At 46.9% G+C, this 17,231-nt stretch overlaps 1 protein-coding gene across 2 annotated transcripts in view; it reads right to left on the bottom strand.

Moving 5' to 3' along the window:
- Positions 1 to 13,768: 13,768 nt before the first annotated feature.
- Positions 13,769 to 17,231, bottom strand: part of LOC149364917 (monocarboxylate transporter 12-like) — a 39,372-nt gene continuing 35,909 nt past the window's right edge. For both annotated transcript variants that reach the window (XM_089574896.1, XM_089574895.1), the window contains exon 8: positions 13,769 to 15,060. In XM_089574896.1, coding sequence (XP_089431022.1) covers positions 14,888 to 15,060 — 173 coding nt within the window. In that variant the 3' untranslated portion in view covers positions 13,769 to 14,887. The remainder of the gene's footprint in view (positions 15,061 to 17,231) is intronic.

Below are 17,231 nucleotides of genomic sequence, written 5' to 3'. Positions count from 1 at the left end.
CATAGCTGGGTAGACAGATTTCGGTTTTCTTCGCGAATACTATTTTAGATAGTATTTTCAATAGTATGCGATAGTATTCGGAGGGTTGTATTTCCATATCCTGTATTTGTACATAGTACATATTGCCAACTTACCCCTATCCTTTCTTACTATCGCTCCCTCCTTTCTTTTCCTCTCTCTTTCCTTTCCCTGTCCTTTTGTTCAGGCTAGCCGCAGCTCAGGTCCTTCAAGTTTCGATGGCAGATGCCGCGTCTAGCAATATCGTTTCCTTCAATTTTGATTTTATTTTATTGATAAGTAACCACTGACATCAACAACATTGGGGGGGGGGGGGGGGGGGCACGAAGGCGGAAACTGCGGCTTCGGCGGCAGCGGTGGCAGCGGCGTCTCCAGCTGCAAACAAAGGCTCGTGGAGGTGGTGTTTAGGGGGATTTCCCTCACTTCGCATGGCATTTGGCAATCGTGCCTCTCTACCCTCATAGGGAAGGCGAGGGAGACACCTGACTAAAAATGACTCAACGCAATTGTAATTCGAATAGAATCTTAATTTGAAAGGAAACAGGTTTGGAATAGAATGGCGAGCGAAAGAAAGATTACGTCGCACTTCGTCCATATCGATACAATTGATCGTCTCTATTTTCTTTTCTTTTTTTTTTTTTGGGGGGGGGGGGACGTTATGAGGGATTCCTGTGTGGTAAAAACGCACTTAAAGCTACTTGTGCTTTTGTTAGCCTGAGCATTCCATTTGCCAGTAATTAGCGAAGAAATAGCCGTCTTTAGAGCTGTGCTTGTTGAAGGAAACGCTATCGAGATTTACAAAAGTAACAGAAGTTAGCTCATAGAAATGTCATACAAAACCTAATGCGGAAGTTATGGGCGAAAAGGTTGGTTGTCATGGTATCGTTGGGCTGTCGAGCAGGGTTGAGCGAAAGGACGTCGCACCACGTGGTCTGCGTGTTGACGGAAGCGATGGAACTGCTGCTTCACCATCGGGGTAGCCAAAATATTTTTCGGGACTCTTGTGCATGGTTTTGAGTGAGAGCCGTTACATTCGGTGCAGAAACAAATGTGAGCTATTGTAACTGCTTCTCAAGGCAGTGAACAAAGTTACGCTAGCAGACGACATTTGGCGCAAAGGTTGAGCCTCCTGGTCTACAGGGTGTATACTACGTTTACGTGGCAGGGCCGTCGCCCACTGGATTCTACACGGCCGCAGTAGTTCACCAGGATCAATGCGTTAACGGGCTCTCCTTTCGAGCTCGAAATTCAGCACAGGCCGAGGAAGTAGCCATTGCGCTTGCCGCCTCGGACTTGAATTCGAAGGTAATCGTGACAGATTCGCGTCGAGCCTGTCAACACTACCTGGCTGGCGAGATTTCACCTTTAGCCTACAGTATATTAAAGCGCGCAGTGAGGGGATCCGACCCTTCGCCCAAACGCATCGTTTGGACTCCAGGCCATCAGGGCGTTAGAGGTAATGAGGCTGCGGACGCGGCTACCCGAGCGCTTACCTACCGGGCACCTCATTCAAGCTCTTCCGGCTCGAAGATTGTGCAACCGCTTCTGCGGTTCGGAGAAATTCTGGACTACTATTGCGAACGCCATCGGCTTTTCCCGGTCCCGGCTAAGGGCCTAAGTAAAGCTGATGAGCGAACTCTGAGGCTCTTGCAGACCAACACTCTGTTGTGTCCTGCAATAGTGAAACATTTCGACCCCAAAATTGATGGGCACTGCCCTCACTGTGGGGAAGTATCCGATACCTTCCACATGGTTTGGGCCTGTCAAAAGAATCCTTCCCTTCCCCCCAATCCTTCCCCTTCCAGAGAGGCATGGGAGGCAGCCCTGCTCAACTGCTCGGGGCTGGAGTCTCAAAGGGTTCTAGTCCAACGGGCGCGAGTAGCGGCTTTGTCCAGCGGGGTCCCGGACTAAGGACTCCACCTATGTAAAGGGCCATTTTTGGTCTGCAAACTCTCCTTTTGCTTATTAAAAAGCTTTCACCACCACCACCACCTGGTCTACACAGTCATGTAACGTGGCTGAATAGTGCCTCGAGCCGCACGACTGAGCCACTTAATCTAACTGCACCAACGTCCGACCAAGACCCTGTCTCGCGTACTTGATTAATTCTCTCCTACCTAATAGCCAGTGAGCTGTGGCGTGCATGGAAGGATGCTGACTTCTTTCGGTTGGAACCGCATTTCTAAAGTGGAATTCGGCGTACTTTTAATACTTTTCTTTTTTTGGCTTCTACCGAAAAGACCATAAACACATAGCGGCTAATGAGTTTATAGTTTTATGGTGGTTTAATGTCCCAAAGCGACTCAGGCTATGAGGGACGCCGTAGTGAAGGGCTCCGGAAATTTCGTCCACCTGGGGTTCTGAAGCGTTTCATATTAACACACAGAAAACAAGTGACGAGCAAGGAACTAACAAGCGACTAGCCAGTGTGTATAAAAAAAAAGGAAAAGGAAGCATAAGACCCGTTTCAGAGAATTTTCTGTGTGTTTCTCTGCTTATTACCGGGAGTTTCAACGCAACGAAGGCACACACAAAAAAAGAGGAGTCCGTGCTGTCTTCTCTCTTGTGTGTGTCTTCATTGTGCTGAAAATTACGGTAATATGTGTGCAGTTAACTATCTTAAAGTATATTTCTCTACTTCGTCCCTCTTCCTTTCCCTGAATGCTCTCAAGCCAAGCAGTCTGTCGTTAGACATTTCGGATAGGTTTACATGTGCGCTTTATTATGCGTCCGTTGTTTCGTTGGGTGTTGGTGATGGTGATGGTGCAACCGGAAGAGCGAACAAGGAGCAACGCAGAGAATGAAAATCGGAAGATAGTGAAGAGCGAGGGAGGAGGAACGAAGAGTGTACGGCGGGAGAAGGGAATGAGGAGGGTACGGCGAGAACGGTCGCGTGCGATGGCTGCTGCGAAGCGCGCCACCGAAGCCGAGACCAAGCGCCACAGCTCTTCGGCACTGCATTATTCGTGTGCGATCACCTCTGATTCATATATCCTAGTTGCGCTCAAATTTCGCACCCTGCCGACCTGAGCACTCTCTCACCGCTTACCACATATACTGACATACTCATGTCTACCCATAGTGAGAGCCCGCCAAGGGGCTCAACAAATCGGAGGAGTGCCATATATCCGACATCTTTAAACCATGTCTGTCAATAATCCGGCTAAGCTTCATGACATAGATCCAGAATTCTCTTCGGTACATTGTGTAGCGCCCGGCGACGCTATAAAGCGCGGGCGCTGAGATCGGCGTTCCCGCGACAAAAGAAAATAAAGAACGACAGCGCGTGCTCGGAGCGCACGCCCGGCACGCGCAGTCCGGAACTAGAAGCCTGCCACGCTGGTCGTCTGTCTGGTGCTCCGCTGCGACCCCGCTAATACCTCAACAATTGTAAATTTTGCTGGCAAAAACCACATCTCTACCACGTGGTAGGGGCGTGCTAAGCGCTTTAGACGCCATAAAACAGCAGATGTGAGAAGGACGGGATGCAGCCCTGTCCAGCTCGGACCTCGAGGATGAACGCGCCTTCTAAAGAGCCCAGGCGGCAACTTTTTTCAACGGAGTCCAGGACTAAGAACCCAACCATCCTATCCCTAACCACGACACCTCTTCGTTTACCAACAATTGTTTCCACCATCATCATCATTTCCTAGAGTTGTTATCGTCCATTTTTTTTATCTTGGACGCGAAATGGACAATGGAAAATGTACAGCTTATAGAATGTGTTCGTTGTGGTACTGTTGTCAAGGCGCACTAGTCAACAAAGTTGGGAGAGCACGGCGCCCACTCCTAGCATCCATTCAGAGGCAGCAGCGGCGTCCATGTTCCTGCTGTTCATGGGAGCGAGGGTGCAGTCTTCACTTCGCAAGCAAGTGCTTACAGTTGACCTCCCACGACACGTGCATCCCCTCTCATGAGCTACAGCTGGCGAGAGTTCAACGCATCTCCTACCACCGAAGTCAACACTCTCTCAGTACCGTCTATCCCCTTTTAAGAATTCTCTCGCATGCAGGACACGACGCGTCCAAGCTTTAACCTTCAGAACCCTTAGCTCCTCTAGTGTTTTCACAGTGGTAGAACACCGCCAACCCTCCATGTCACATGTCCTGCGAGCAAGGCTCAGACAGTTCTTGGGCACCTCCTCTGTAATCTCCCGCAGTACCAAGAAGCAAGAATGAAGGCCCTGTCTACCATTCGACCTTGTTCCAGGCCAACGTCATTGCAGGGCCTTCGCGGCATCAACTTTACCATTCGAGTGCGCCTTAGGATCCGGGCGAACTCTGCTGGTCACGCTCTTCCGTGGCCCGCCGGCATCCCCGGTGGTCTGTCTGTCTGAAAAACTTTATTATTGTTACATAATAGGGAGGGAGTTGGAGGTATCTCAGAAAGGGCCACCTCTCACAACCACTAGGTGCGCTCCTCAGTACAGGAGCCCATTGGTGACGGCTGCGGCTCGGGCGCGCTCGACCAGGGCCTTATGGCTGACCAGGTCGGAGCAACCATGCAGGGCTGCCGCCCAGTCCTCCCGGGTGGGGTTGGGTTTTGGGGCGAGGTTCGAGGTTGACTGACATGCCCATACCATGTGGAAGATGTCCGAAGACTTTTCCGCACAGTACGGACACTTTCCTGTACATGCAGGATCAAATTTCTTTTGATACTGTTGGGCACAGCAGTGTTTTCATGTAAAGACGCAGAAGTGCGCGTTCCTCCGTCTTTGAATTGAATTGGCTTTTTATTTGCAGGAAACAATACAGATGAATCTCCGCGGGTGGCATAAGGCTAAAGTCTTGGAAGCCTGACGAGGCCTTAGCCCCTTCACATCAGTTATAGCCTGCAGCAGCTGACACATATTTTCTGAATTTAAGCACGTACGCGGTTGCAATAGGATAACATGTTCACGCTTTTCAATTACAACACAATGAATACGAGAAATACACAGTACAATGCAACAATATAACTAAAGTGCAGTTCGAAAGTTTTGAGCAGGAATGACGGTACACATGCCTCCGTGTACACATGAAAGAAGCTAAACCAAAACTTGCGTACGTTGCGTACAAACTGGCGTTGCGTGCAAACTGCAAGTTTCTAATAATACCATTGAGTAGAATGCAGTATTAGCTTATATCACAGTCTAACGAAAGCAGTATGAAAGGGAAACAAAAGAACAAAATTAGGATAATAGTTGCAAATGCGTGATAACCATGTAGAAGATGTTTACTGGTATTTGTTATGCGTTTATGGTTCTAAAATTATATTTGAGAAGAATAGGAATGTTCGATAATTTCGTTTGAAGGCTCTGAATGGTTGGCTGAAGTCAACATAAGATTCGTGTATGTTAAGCAGTCTAACAATTTGATAGTCCATAGCCTGTTTGCAATAGTTCGTTCTGAATTTTTCTACTTTTCTCTTACGATTCCTGAACTAATATCTCACGGAGGCATGCTGGACGTTATCGGGATATAGCTGTTTTTTGTATATTAGTTGCATTATCCGGAAATTGTACACTTTTTTAACTGGAAGGATATTATGTTTGAAGAAAAGTGGTTGCGTAGGCAAGTTCCTTACTTGACCTTTGTAATTCTCTAAGATCCGAATACGCGCTTCTGCAGAACTAATATTCTCTCATAATTCCCTTTGGTGATCGTACCCCATACTAGCATACCATAGAGCAGTTTGGAATAGAATAAAGTGTAGTACATTGATCTCTTCAGCCAAAGAGGTAAGATATGGGCCACTTTACTTAAACATCCAACAGAACGCGCGAGTTCCGAAATTAAATGATCTACATAATAAGTTCATGACAAATGTTCGTGAAACAATATTCCAAGAAACTTTTGCGTCTGCACTTTCTCTAAGTAATGGCCTTCAAACTTAACATCGATATTATCTCATGAATTCTTATTGATGGGTCTGAATACTATGTATTTAGTTTTTTGCGCATTGAGCTGCAACTTACTTTTTTCTAGCCACCTGGACAATTCTGCCAGATAATCATTAGCTTAATTTCTTATTTCTTGGATGTTTGTGCCTGTAAAAAATGTACTTGTGTCATCAGAAAACAACGTGATTTCAGGTGTGTGTTCTAGCTCAGTGATATCATTAATGTATAACAGAAATAGTACTGACCCTAGTATCGAACCTTGTGGGACACCTGCTGTTATAAGTAGTTTCTGGTAACATACATTGTTCAAGGTAACGTACAGTTGCCTCATTGACAAGAAACTCTGGAAGATTTAACGTAATGCCTCTAATGCCACATCTGTTCAATTTCTTGAACATGATATTGTGATCCACCGAATCAAAGGCTTTCCGTAAATAGAGGAAGATACCTAGGGTATACAGCCTCCTGTCAAGATTGTTAATATCAGTTTTAACTTTTACGAGGGCTTCTTCTGTCGTCTTGTTTTTTTGAAAACCGTATTGAGATGGGGAAAGTATATTGTATTTGTTAAGGTATGTTGTAAGGCGCTTGTGAATGCACTTTTCATAAATCTTTTCATAATCTTTCTTTCATAAATCTTTCATAAATCTTTTCATAATCTTTTCATAAAACTTTTCATAAGGCCCCTACAAGGCTTAGGATAAATTGCATGGCCGGATTGGTATAATTCAGTAATTTGTCGAGAAGTGAGGGCCGGATTGGGTTCAGGATCAGGACCTCGACGCAGCGAGGCAGCCTCGCTGTCGCACCAGCGTTTCGCATTCTTCGCACCGGATGTTTTTTCAACACGTGATGGTGACTAGCTTCCATAAGGAACTGCGGAGCCTTATTTGTATCCGCTTCCTCTCTCCGCGTCTCCGCTTCCTGAGGCAGAAAGGGACGGGAGGTCGTCGGACAGCCAATGCGAGTTTGTGGTATCTTAGCTGAAATCAACAAGGGGAAATTGGGCATGCAGTGCGGGGCACAGATAACCCATTAAAGGGGTGGATTCCTAGAGAAGGCAAAAGTGGCAGGAGGTGGCACGGAGTCAGGGGAGTAAATGAGATTAGGCAGTTTGCGGGGATAATTCAGGCGGCCGCAGCTGGCACAAGGGGTAAATGGAGGTCACCGGCAGTGGACATTGAACTCTCCAAAGACATGTCCAACTGCTTCTGTCCACTACAAAACACTCCTTGACGCGCCTTTTCTTCGCAGTGGCTTGTGCGCGCCTTTCCTTGCTCTACAACGTGCAACTGCGCTCTCCCAATGGGCATACGTTAATCTCCTATGCATCTACGCTAGCATTTGTCCACTATGCTATAACTCCCCAGCACTGCAGCGAGAGCCATCGAGTGCGTGTGCCTCGCTACGCCCTGGAACCTATCTGTCCTCGATCACGCAACCGCCCACTTCACGCAGCTGTACAAAAAAAAAAACAAAAAAAAAACAAGCATGCAGGATTCGAATCTGGGTTCATCGGATCCGCAGTCAGACGCGTAAGCCACTGCGCCACAGGCCCTAGTTGCGTACCAAGATTTTTCAGCGCCGGGGGTTAGAGGTACAAGCGGGGCACTGGGAGAAAGCATTATCGCGTGTCTGCGCTAGCTTGATTCATAGCATGACTCAAAGTAGGAGCGTCCTCGCTCTGTCAGAGCCACGGAGATTGGACGCCATGTAGGCGTTGCAAGTAGTGAGTCTTCTGGGGCCCTTGGTTGGCCTCGGGCTTCTCCCTGCTAGACCGAGGTCAACGGGTCCAGTCTGGAAGTACTGCTGCCTGCCTCATGACGATGGGAAAAGACGGATTCCACGAGAAGTAACATCAAGCAAAGCCGAAAGTTGGGCAAGTAGGATAACGTTCATGATGTAACAATAGCGCACAAGGAACACAAGGGCCGGAAAGGAAACGACGCAGACAAGCGCTAACTCGCAACTCTCGCGAGTTAGCGCTTGTCTGCGTCGTTTCCTTTCCGGCCCTTGTGTTCCTTGTGCGCTATTGTTATTCCACGAGAAGAACGAACGAAAAGGTTATAATTCATATGTTTGCAGGCATAGAGAGAATGGCGCTCGCTCTGAGCCAAAGTCACCTTGTGTGAGCGCAGCCGCCCGTACACAGCCGTCCCTTGTGCGCAACCCGAGCCTCCCGACTCCGGAGCAACAAGTTTACGCCGTGGCGGGTTCGGAAGGAACAGGCGGAGACAGTGTTCGTTAGAAGCTATATTTATTAGTATAACAGAAGAAATTTGCACTATACGCAGAAAGAATGTTCTGGAGCAGAAGAAGCGGGTTCCTCGGCGGTGCGTGTGAGGAACCGTCTTCCGGCGCAGTTAATCTATTTATAGTTCCGCCGATTAGCGACCGGGGTGGCAATCGTTTTCTCTCTCCTGAAGCAGTGTTTTCCCCCTTTCGCATTACTTGAGCTACCAACGCGCTACTGCGGCGTCGCTGAGGCATCCAGGAACGGCAGAGGAGCGGGCCGCCTATATACGTCCACTCGAGGCTGGATGCCATGATCCAGGGAAGAGGGATATTTTGGTGTTGCAACGTGATGGCGCTCTTTGTCGGTTGGGCCACAGCGACGATGTCTCCGGTGTCCGCTCTCCACTGTCGGACCAATTAGCCAGACGCGGTTTCCTTGTACGTTGAATGGTGCGGAGAATATGCCTTAGAGGTGAAAAAGGAGCAGGAACTTGCTTTCCCCGGGAAGTCTTGCAAGGTCGCTGAAGCAGCACAGACGCCTTCCGGGAGCATCGGACATGGGGCGCGGCGTTCTTTTCTGTAATGCTGGGCACTCGACTGTGAACGTAATGAAGAACTTGCTTCCCCGAGAAGTTTCGGGATGCCCACAGAAAACGCAGAGATACTTCCTCGGCATAGTAATATTGGCCGCATACATCCGACCTTAACCATAGTTGTAAACGCTCGGTAGGAGTCGTAAAGGGGGAGGGCACCTGGAGTGTACTGTGAAGAAGATAACTAACGGGTGAAAGGGGGCTGATATTTATGCCCTCGAGGTTATACAGCTAGGACATTCTATAAGCACTGTTATGATTAGTGTGGCGCTGGTGAACGCTCTCAAGGTTTTTTTACAAGCAGCATAAATACCACGAAAATAGAAGACTAGAAAGCCACCGCCATAGCTAAGTTGTTAGAGTACCTTACGCGAGTTACGGAGGTCGTAGGTTCGGATGCAACTGGTGGCATGTGGTTGTGTTTTCTCTACTTTCAAATCAGTTGTCTCTCATCCATGAAATTATTCCACTGTTAATTTCTCATTGGCCAACACCACAAAATAAAGAAACAACAAAGAAACACTCTCCAATGCTCTCCTTGGTGTCGGCAACTGTTGTCTTCCTTCTGAATGTTCACCCTAGCTCTCGCTGAATTTCGTGATCGCTTGCCTAAACGTTGTGAGTTCTGTCACTGAATTTATTATTATTATTATTATTATTATTATTATTATTATTATTATTATTATTATTATTATTATTATTATTATTATTATTATTATTATTATTATTATTACTATTATTCGAGAAAGCAGGAGTCGAATAGTTCCCTTACAAATTAATTTCCAGGTGATCCCATAGCCTTTGCAGATGCGTTTAACAATTACTTTGCGCACGTTGAGGCGGTTTCGTCGAGCACTATGTCAGTGTAGTGTTCGCTACGTAAATCGATTTCAGCGCGCGCGTTCATGCTCAGATTATCACCCAGTGAACTACAGCAGCAGATTCAGTTTAAAACAAATTAAGTCGGCGGCTATAGATATATAGACAAGCATATACTACTTTTTATGCTCAACGAATTTCTTGATACAAGCTCCATCTCTTAACCCCGAAAACAGATATCAGGGAGCTTTTCAAAGTAGGGAGGAGAAATGTTGTAGAGAACTACAGGCCGAAATCCATTCTGCTTATCCTGGCACAAATTCTGGAGAAGTTTCTTCTAGAACGCATGGGCTTTTTCGTCAACAAATTTTCAATCCCATCATATAGGCAGTGGTGTTTCGTTCCAGGATGGGGCACAATAAACATTCCGGAAGAATTTTCTGACCAACTGTATGAGGCATTTGAACTGAATTTATTTAGCTGGGCGCTCGTTTCAGATGTTTCCAAGGCTTGTGACCCTGTCAGCCACGTGCTGTTGTTAGCAAAACTGCATTTACTGGGCTTCAGGGCTCCTTTATATAGTGATTTTTTTTAATTACTTGAACAGGCGGTATCAAGTAGTTAGAATACGCTGCAATATTATTGTTACTGCTCTTCGTGAGTTATCAGATTAAATATTTTCCTTAAGTTCTAAAGCTCAGCCTAGACCCACCGCTCTGCACTTAAAAATCTTTTTACTAAACATTCATCACACGTATGTCCATTTTTGTTTTGAGCATTGAGCACAGTAGTGTCATGCAAACATATACAAAAATAATACGCTGTTTAGTTTTCATTTACCTGAAACAACTGTTCCAGTATTTAAAATTGATGTTTAACTGACTTGCAGAGATAAAATTCAAAACATGTAATGCATGTAATGCTAGTTGGTGTCACAATAACTTTTTAAAACAAATCAAAGCGCCATGGCTTAATATTCATGCCTTTCGCTTTATTTTAGTGTATATATTGCTAATAATTTGAACAACCGCGCAACTTGTTTTAAAGCGTTCAACGTATTTTATTCATGTATTCAAGAATGCTTTGTTGTAGTTTTCTCAAGAGCAGATGGCTATGCTCGAGGCTGTCCAAAGAAAAGCTGTGCGTTTTATATTTAACAGATAAAGGCGCACCAACATGTGTCTCACCCCACACAGAGTTAACCTCCTATACCCCACTGCGAAAGTGGCGGGTATATGCCAATTGTGTCACACTCCAGCCAGGACTGTGCATCTCATCCGGCAGTGTCGCGTCTTCACCTTGCCAAGAAAAAGCAACTTCAGCACACTCACCACAGCCGATCGGCCTGGATCATACGACGCTTCAATACGGCCAGCACAACATTCGCCACAACGGGAGAAACGCCTCTAGAACATATTCCTGGAAACCTTCCAACACCCCGAAGGTCCGGGACGCCTTCTGGCCAGATGCCTCAACCCGCACCCCGTTTCCTATCGTGTATATGGAGCTAAAGAAAGCTTTGAAACAAACAAACGATACAGGCGCGCCAACTCGCCGACCCAGAGGCTGTCTGAACTATGCCTGCATACGATAGCCAGCCGTGCGTCGCCTCTTCGCCTGAAGTTTTCGCCTCTTCTCTTGCATAACATGCTTAAAGTAGATTGGGCGAACTGTTGTGGTTTCAACCTTTCCAGAGGAAGCAGTCGTAAGTATAAGTTCGCACTGGAAAAATATTTTCCTGCAAATAATTCGTCTAGTTTTTTTTTCGCTTTTACGTGCCAGCCGTGCGGGAAGGAAGCACTTTAGGTTAGTCGGTGCTTGCAGCCTATTATTTTAGGAAATTTTCCTAATTAGCCGTCAACATTGTGATGCCAGCAAAAAAAAACGAGATGCGACTTCAAAATTGCGCTGCCAGCAAATAAAATTGGGTGCGACTTTGATTTCTTCATGTGCTTTTCCTGAATACTGCATACTTCTATTGTGTCATATCTGATGTAAACAGTTATGCTGATTATGCCTTATCTTTTTCTATCCTTTATGAATGCATCATAAGATTGGCTCAATATTTTTCAGTGTCCGTTTTGCACACTTTCAACTCAGAGTGCTTGTACGGCTATGTGTCCGTACAATGAAACCCACTCCTGTAAAAATTCCTAAATTGATTTCAGTATCGCGAAATTAAATAAAATTGCTGACACATGATAACTTCATGCAGCAGGCGAGCAAAAGAAAAATTGTTTCATTGAAATTTTGTAATCTTGCTATACAGTATTTCATATCTATTTCGCACTGCAACAAGAATTGCGCGCCCTGTCGACTTCTACAATTCACGGGAAGTTCTAGTAATTGTCTAATTTAAAAATTTCGCAACCAAGTTAAAATTTTGAGCATTACTTTCATAGTTCTAAAGAAATTTGTCTAAATTAAATGCAAATTGTTCTTTTTCTGAGAGCGTGCTTTAAATGTCAGGAAGATTCACAAGAAGCTAAGCGAAGCTGGTGTAGAAAGGGTTGAACCAATTCGTGTTAGTTTTTCTTTTGTTAATGTTGTCTCTATCCGAAGCTCCGAAGCAAACAGCTGTGCCAATCTGATATAATTCAAGCACTGTTTCAACAGGATGCTGCAACGCTAACTTTGCGGATCCCGCGCCCGGAAATATTTGAACACAAACATGTCTTCCACCTGCTTCACATGAGTCCGCTATTCCAGATCCAGGCTAATTTTTGTTGCATTCGCACTTCTTCTTGACAGATATTGCAAGAAGGTTACTAAGTGCTGTACAGTGGTGACATGTAATGTAAATGGACGTTCAAATGATAAGGCCAGTGTCGGAGTGTTGAGATGAGTCCAGCATTCTTGGAGAGAATTGGAATATTGCAAAGCATTGTTATCGAGATAGTGAAAGTAATGGTCTATTCTTCCAATGCGTAGCAGAATCTTTGTTTCGGAGTTTTATCCATCGCTCGAATCTTGTAGGCAAGACTACTATAGAAAGCCAATGGAGAACGTTTTTGACGATAGAAAAATGTTATTATCAAAAAAATGCAATCCTGCCGAGGGTAGGTCTGAGGATATATTGTTATAATAAAATCTTGCTATATATTAAAGACTGTGTTCATAAACTCTTTCCCATTGAAAAATGGTTTTGTCCAGAAATGCTGGGTAGGGGCGCTTTATGCATGGCAGGAGATCAATGCCAGCCACGGTGGCGGGGTCCTTTAAGGAGTTTAAGGAGCCGCCTCTCTTCAGCCGTATATCAGCCGGATAGCAATTTTCTATCTTACCGCCTTACATGACAAGATCAAACACTGTAGGCTACGTTACGTTTCTTAGCAAATCAGCCGGTTGACCTAGATCCAGCCTTTTACTGTCTGTTCATCTGCACTTTGCTCTAAATGTGAGTTTCTCAGTGACGTTTCATGTGGCCAAACCACAATTTCTCGCCCGCAAGTGTGCGACGCAGTTCAAAAACCCGAACTTGAACGTGCCGTCGAACGTGCTGTTGAACGTGCTGTCGAGTCCTGTCTAACAATATTTTTTTGCTGTTTTGCTGAATTACGACGTATTCTACTAGGTGTCACTTTCTCTGGTTCAGTATGACTAACTGGGCGAATGATGTGGGAAAGCAATTACTCCTATGATTAAAGTCTACACAACCTTAATGATTTCCCCTCATTGCACTGAAGCATTGCTCCAATATCAAGTTGCGGACGAATTTGGTATTGCACTGCGGTTAGCTGCCGCTGTTGGCCCTTTTCATGTGCTTGTATGTTACTGTCGGTGTGCTCAGTGCTGTCTTTCCTATAAAAGCTGCAAGAAGCAACGGAGTAGAGAGTGTGTTTTCAGCAGTGTTCTTCACCTGATCTTTGAATAGAACGAATATATAGGAAGCGAGTTGCTCTATAAAGGATGCGAGATCACTATCGCCAAAACATGGTCTTCAATATCTCGTTTGGTTGCGGCAACTCGGGTAACCATGTCGATCCTGTCGGGTATCAGCTTGTGTGAGTATCGAGCAGTCGGGATTGGAAGAGCATACCGCTTCCCTCGTCACCAAACCACGGTTCGGATACTGCTGCAGGTTATAAGGCTTGCGGGTGTTACCACTAAGAGGAGACACGCACGTGGCTGGATAGTACAAATTAAAGTTTGCATGAGAGTAGGAGCAATAGTCGTTCATGAACGATCACCAGAGTTGATACATGATAACAGAACACAGATGACACCAGAAAGCGTGTCTTTATTTAGTGATGCGCCACACACTACTGGCTTCGAGCCTCGAAGTCACTTCTTCATGGTCCTTGCACACTCCGCGCCGAAGGGAAGTTTTTTGCGGTGTACTGGCTCCGTACGGACCCCCCGCACACATATGAATCCATAAACACCTCATAAACACATAAACACATCCATAAACACTTCATCTCAGCCATATACTCGAAACTCTTCACACCTGCTTACTCGTCCTCGACCGTCTCAACAATGAGAGCGCCTGCTAGTGCACACTGCCGGATCGGTGAGCATAACTACTCCTGCAGTTTTAGTACCTAGACGCAGTACATTTTTAATAGCCCAACTACACAGCTTGGTGCCTTCGCCCACGATCGAATCTGTGACCATATCGACGGCACACAAGTGACTGCGGCTGTGCCAGCCGTAGCGCGTCAAGATCCTGATCGACTCTAGCACACGCCTCCCTTGGATATAACTTAGAAGCTCTTAGGTCACTAATCTGGCTGAGAAGCGCAGGATAAAGATTTTACTGTGGGCTTCCAGTCACTCACCTCTTTCATCAATTACTCGGTAACACCGCAACGATGACCTCGAACTAGAGGCCTTGTCATTAGTGACGTCACTTACTGCCACAAAAAACCAATAAAAAGCATACAACGAAGAAAGGCTACACTCCCATGACCCCTGAGGCCGATTCTGCACAGGTGCCACCGTGACTGCGTGGGAGTGAGCGTGCCATGTCAGGCCTGTCCTTTAACTGTCCCGTTGCGGAATATGGGCAGTATTTCCTCCAGATAGAAGCTCTGCTGCTTTTATAACGAGACAAAGAAACATTTGTGCTCAACTTGCTCAAGTTGAATGTTTAACTGCAAAATGTCTTTCGGGTTGTGTTCCCTTGTGGAATCACGAAGCGGAAGGCAGAAGATAGAGAATATGCTTTTGAAGACCTTCACGAGCACTGACGTCATGGGGCAGTGGTTGAAGATGCAGTTCCATTCCCACTGCGAGGCACACGCGGAGCAATCGTTGACGTGATTTATGACCAGCTTAGTTTTCCTACACCTCAGTACCATCGCCACCACAGTCTCTCTTCCTCCAAGATCTCTGTTGGCTACGTGGAACACGCTGAGTCGGGCTTTCGATTGGCGGGCTGTTCGGCCTCAGCCTTCTCCGCCCGCCACTTAACGAAGCACTCGATGACCCAAAGAAGGCTCGTTATTAGCGATACGGCCGCTAGCAGCATGTACATGCCATCGTAAGACGATCCTCTGTCCCTGTAATAACCTGAAAAGTGCGAAATATGAGAGTCGTGACAGTCACAGATCAAACATCAGCTATACAGCACAAACTAGAGTCCCATCCGAGCAGTACTACCTTATAAACAATGTGCATTCATCATCATTATCAGCCCGACTACGCTCACTGTAGAGCAAAGGTCTCTCCCATGTCTCTCCAATTAACCCTGTCCTTTACCAGCAGCGGCCACCGTATCCCAGCAAACTTCTTAATCTCCTCCGCTCACCTAACTTTCTGACGGCCCCTGCTACGCTTGCCTTCTCTTGGAATCTAGTCCGTTACCCGTAAGGACAAGCGGTTTTCTTTCCTTCGCATTACATGGCCATTGGGCCCTACCCAAGCCCACTTCTTCCTCTTGATTTCAACAAAGTGCATTACAGATGCAGAATTGCTTGAGCGCTTAGTACGCAGGAAAAAACCAAAACCAACTTTCCAGGCTTTCAAGCCCCTTTCAGAGTGAATTGTAAGCGGCAGTGACAGCAATTATAGGACCCACCCAGCCCTGCTAATTCAGGCTTATGCTGAATTCCAATGGCAGATCGAGACCGCTCCGTGGGATCGCGTACGGAGCGCGTCGGAGAGCGTAGCTTCGCCACCTCCCATTTTACGATTGGAATACGAGTGCGCCCTCGGGAGCGCGACGCCAGCGCCGCAGCGGCGAGCCGCGAAACTAGGCGCGCCGCCGGAGCGGACGCCGTGCTAGCTTCGTTGGCTTCGTGTTCAAGTGCGACATGAGTTGCGCGAGGCGCGATCTCCGCGTTGACAGACGCCGTCTCGGCGAAACAAAAAGGAGGTAGTACGAAGGCCGTAATGTAAAACCAAAACCAAAGCGTATGTACAGGATGGTCCACTCTCCGTGAACACGCGAGTATGCGGCCGCGGTATTCGGAGAGCCAGTGAGCCTGTCCCTGCCGTTCACGAAAGAAGTGGCGGACGACGCGCAGGCAAGTCGCTCGCTGCTCGATTTTCCAGCCTTGCGACTGCGAAACGCAAGCCGCTGAGCCAATCAGCGAGACAGTCGAGCTTTCGGCAACGACGCCGCCCGCGGACACGCCGAGCGACGAACTGCGCTGCCCCCCGGCCGTTTCTCCCTGGCTGCCGTAGTCGTCGCTAAGCCTAACTGTTTTTCATCGATGCCGCAGCTGAGGGCGCTTCGGAACTGGCCAGCGCTGTAGTAAAGGTGCGACCAGCGTCACCGTTTTACTGTGTTCCTCGTCTCATAATAAAATAAAGACATGATCGATTTCTGCGACGCCTCCAACAGCGGAGCTAGCAAACAGCAGGCCAGCCGCACTGGCCATCGGGAAGAAATTTGCTTGTATCGCAGTTATCACTTCTACCAGCAACTCGGTATTGGCCAACGATCCTCAAAAATGATTAATTTTTTACATTCATCTATTCCAGGGCTTGTTATGAACGCGAACAAAGAATATTAGCGCATTTTTCTGACGCCGGCGGCAGGCATACAGGCCGGCAGCTTCACACTCGCTGTCCGTTTCAGACGAATCTTCACTGCTGGACTCTGAGCTTTCAGTGCCCGAGTCGGAACTGTCACTTCCATGAGGCAAAATTAGTGCCGCACGGCTCGAAGCAAGATCATTGCCGTCCACTGTTGACTGGAAAGTGCCCGGCTGTCCTGGCTCGCCACGTAGCGACGACAGGAACGAAGCGGCTGCTGCTGGTCGCGACAGGAAGCAGACGCGGGGAAAAGAAAACGTCACGCGAGGTTCCGGTCAAATCCGCCGATTTCGGCGGATCAAGTTTTGCTGCTCCACGGAGCGATCCGGGATTTACGCCTGATCCCGATCTGCCATTGGAATATAGAACTCGCGCTCCCATTTTACCATTGGAATACGACTGATCCAAAACGAGCAGAAAAACTTGATCCCGATCTGCCATTGGAATTCAGCATTAGTCAAGGAATTACTCGAACATGACCTTGCGGCTCCTTGCAGAACATTCCCGTCATATGCATGAATTGATGTACAAAGCACCAACGAAAAAGCTAACCTAACCAATATTGTGCCAAGATTGCTTCCACAGGCTTGTTGTATGGACATTTAGATAGGCATATATTTCAAGGCAGCAGGCACAGTGGGAATAATAGTTCTGACAGATCTTCTTTCAATGACGCGTCCACAATGATAGTAGCTACCAAT

Source organism: Amblyomma mixtum, chromosome 2 (genome assembly GCF_055824585.1).
Source record: "Amblyomma mixtum isolate Tamu chromosome 2, ASM5582458v1, whole genome shotgun sequence".
NCBI classification, from domain to species: Eukaryota; Metazoa; Arthropoda; class Arachnida; order Ixodida; family Ixodidae; genus Amblyomma; species Amblyomma mixtum.
The sequence above is the reverse complement of the archived record's forward strand: the minus strand, read 5'-3'. Positions and strand labels throughout refer to the sequence as shown.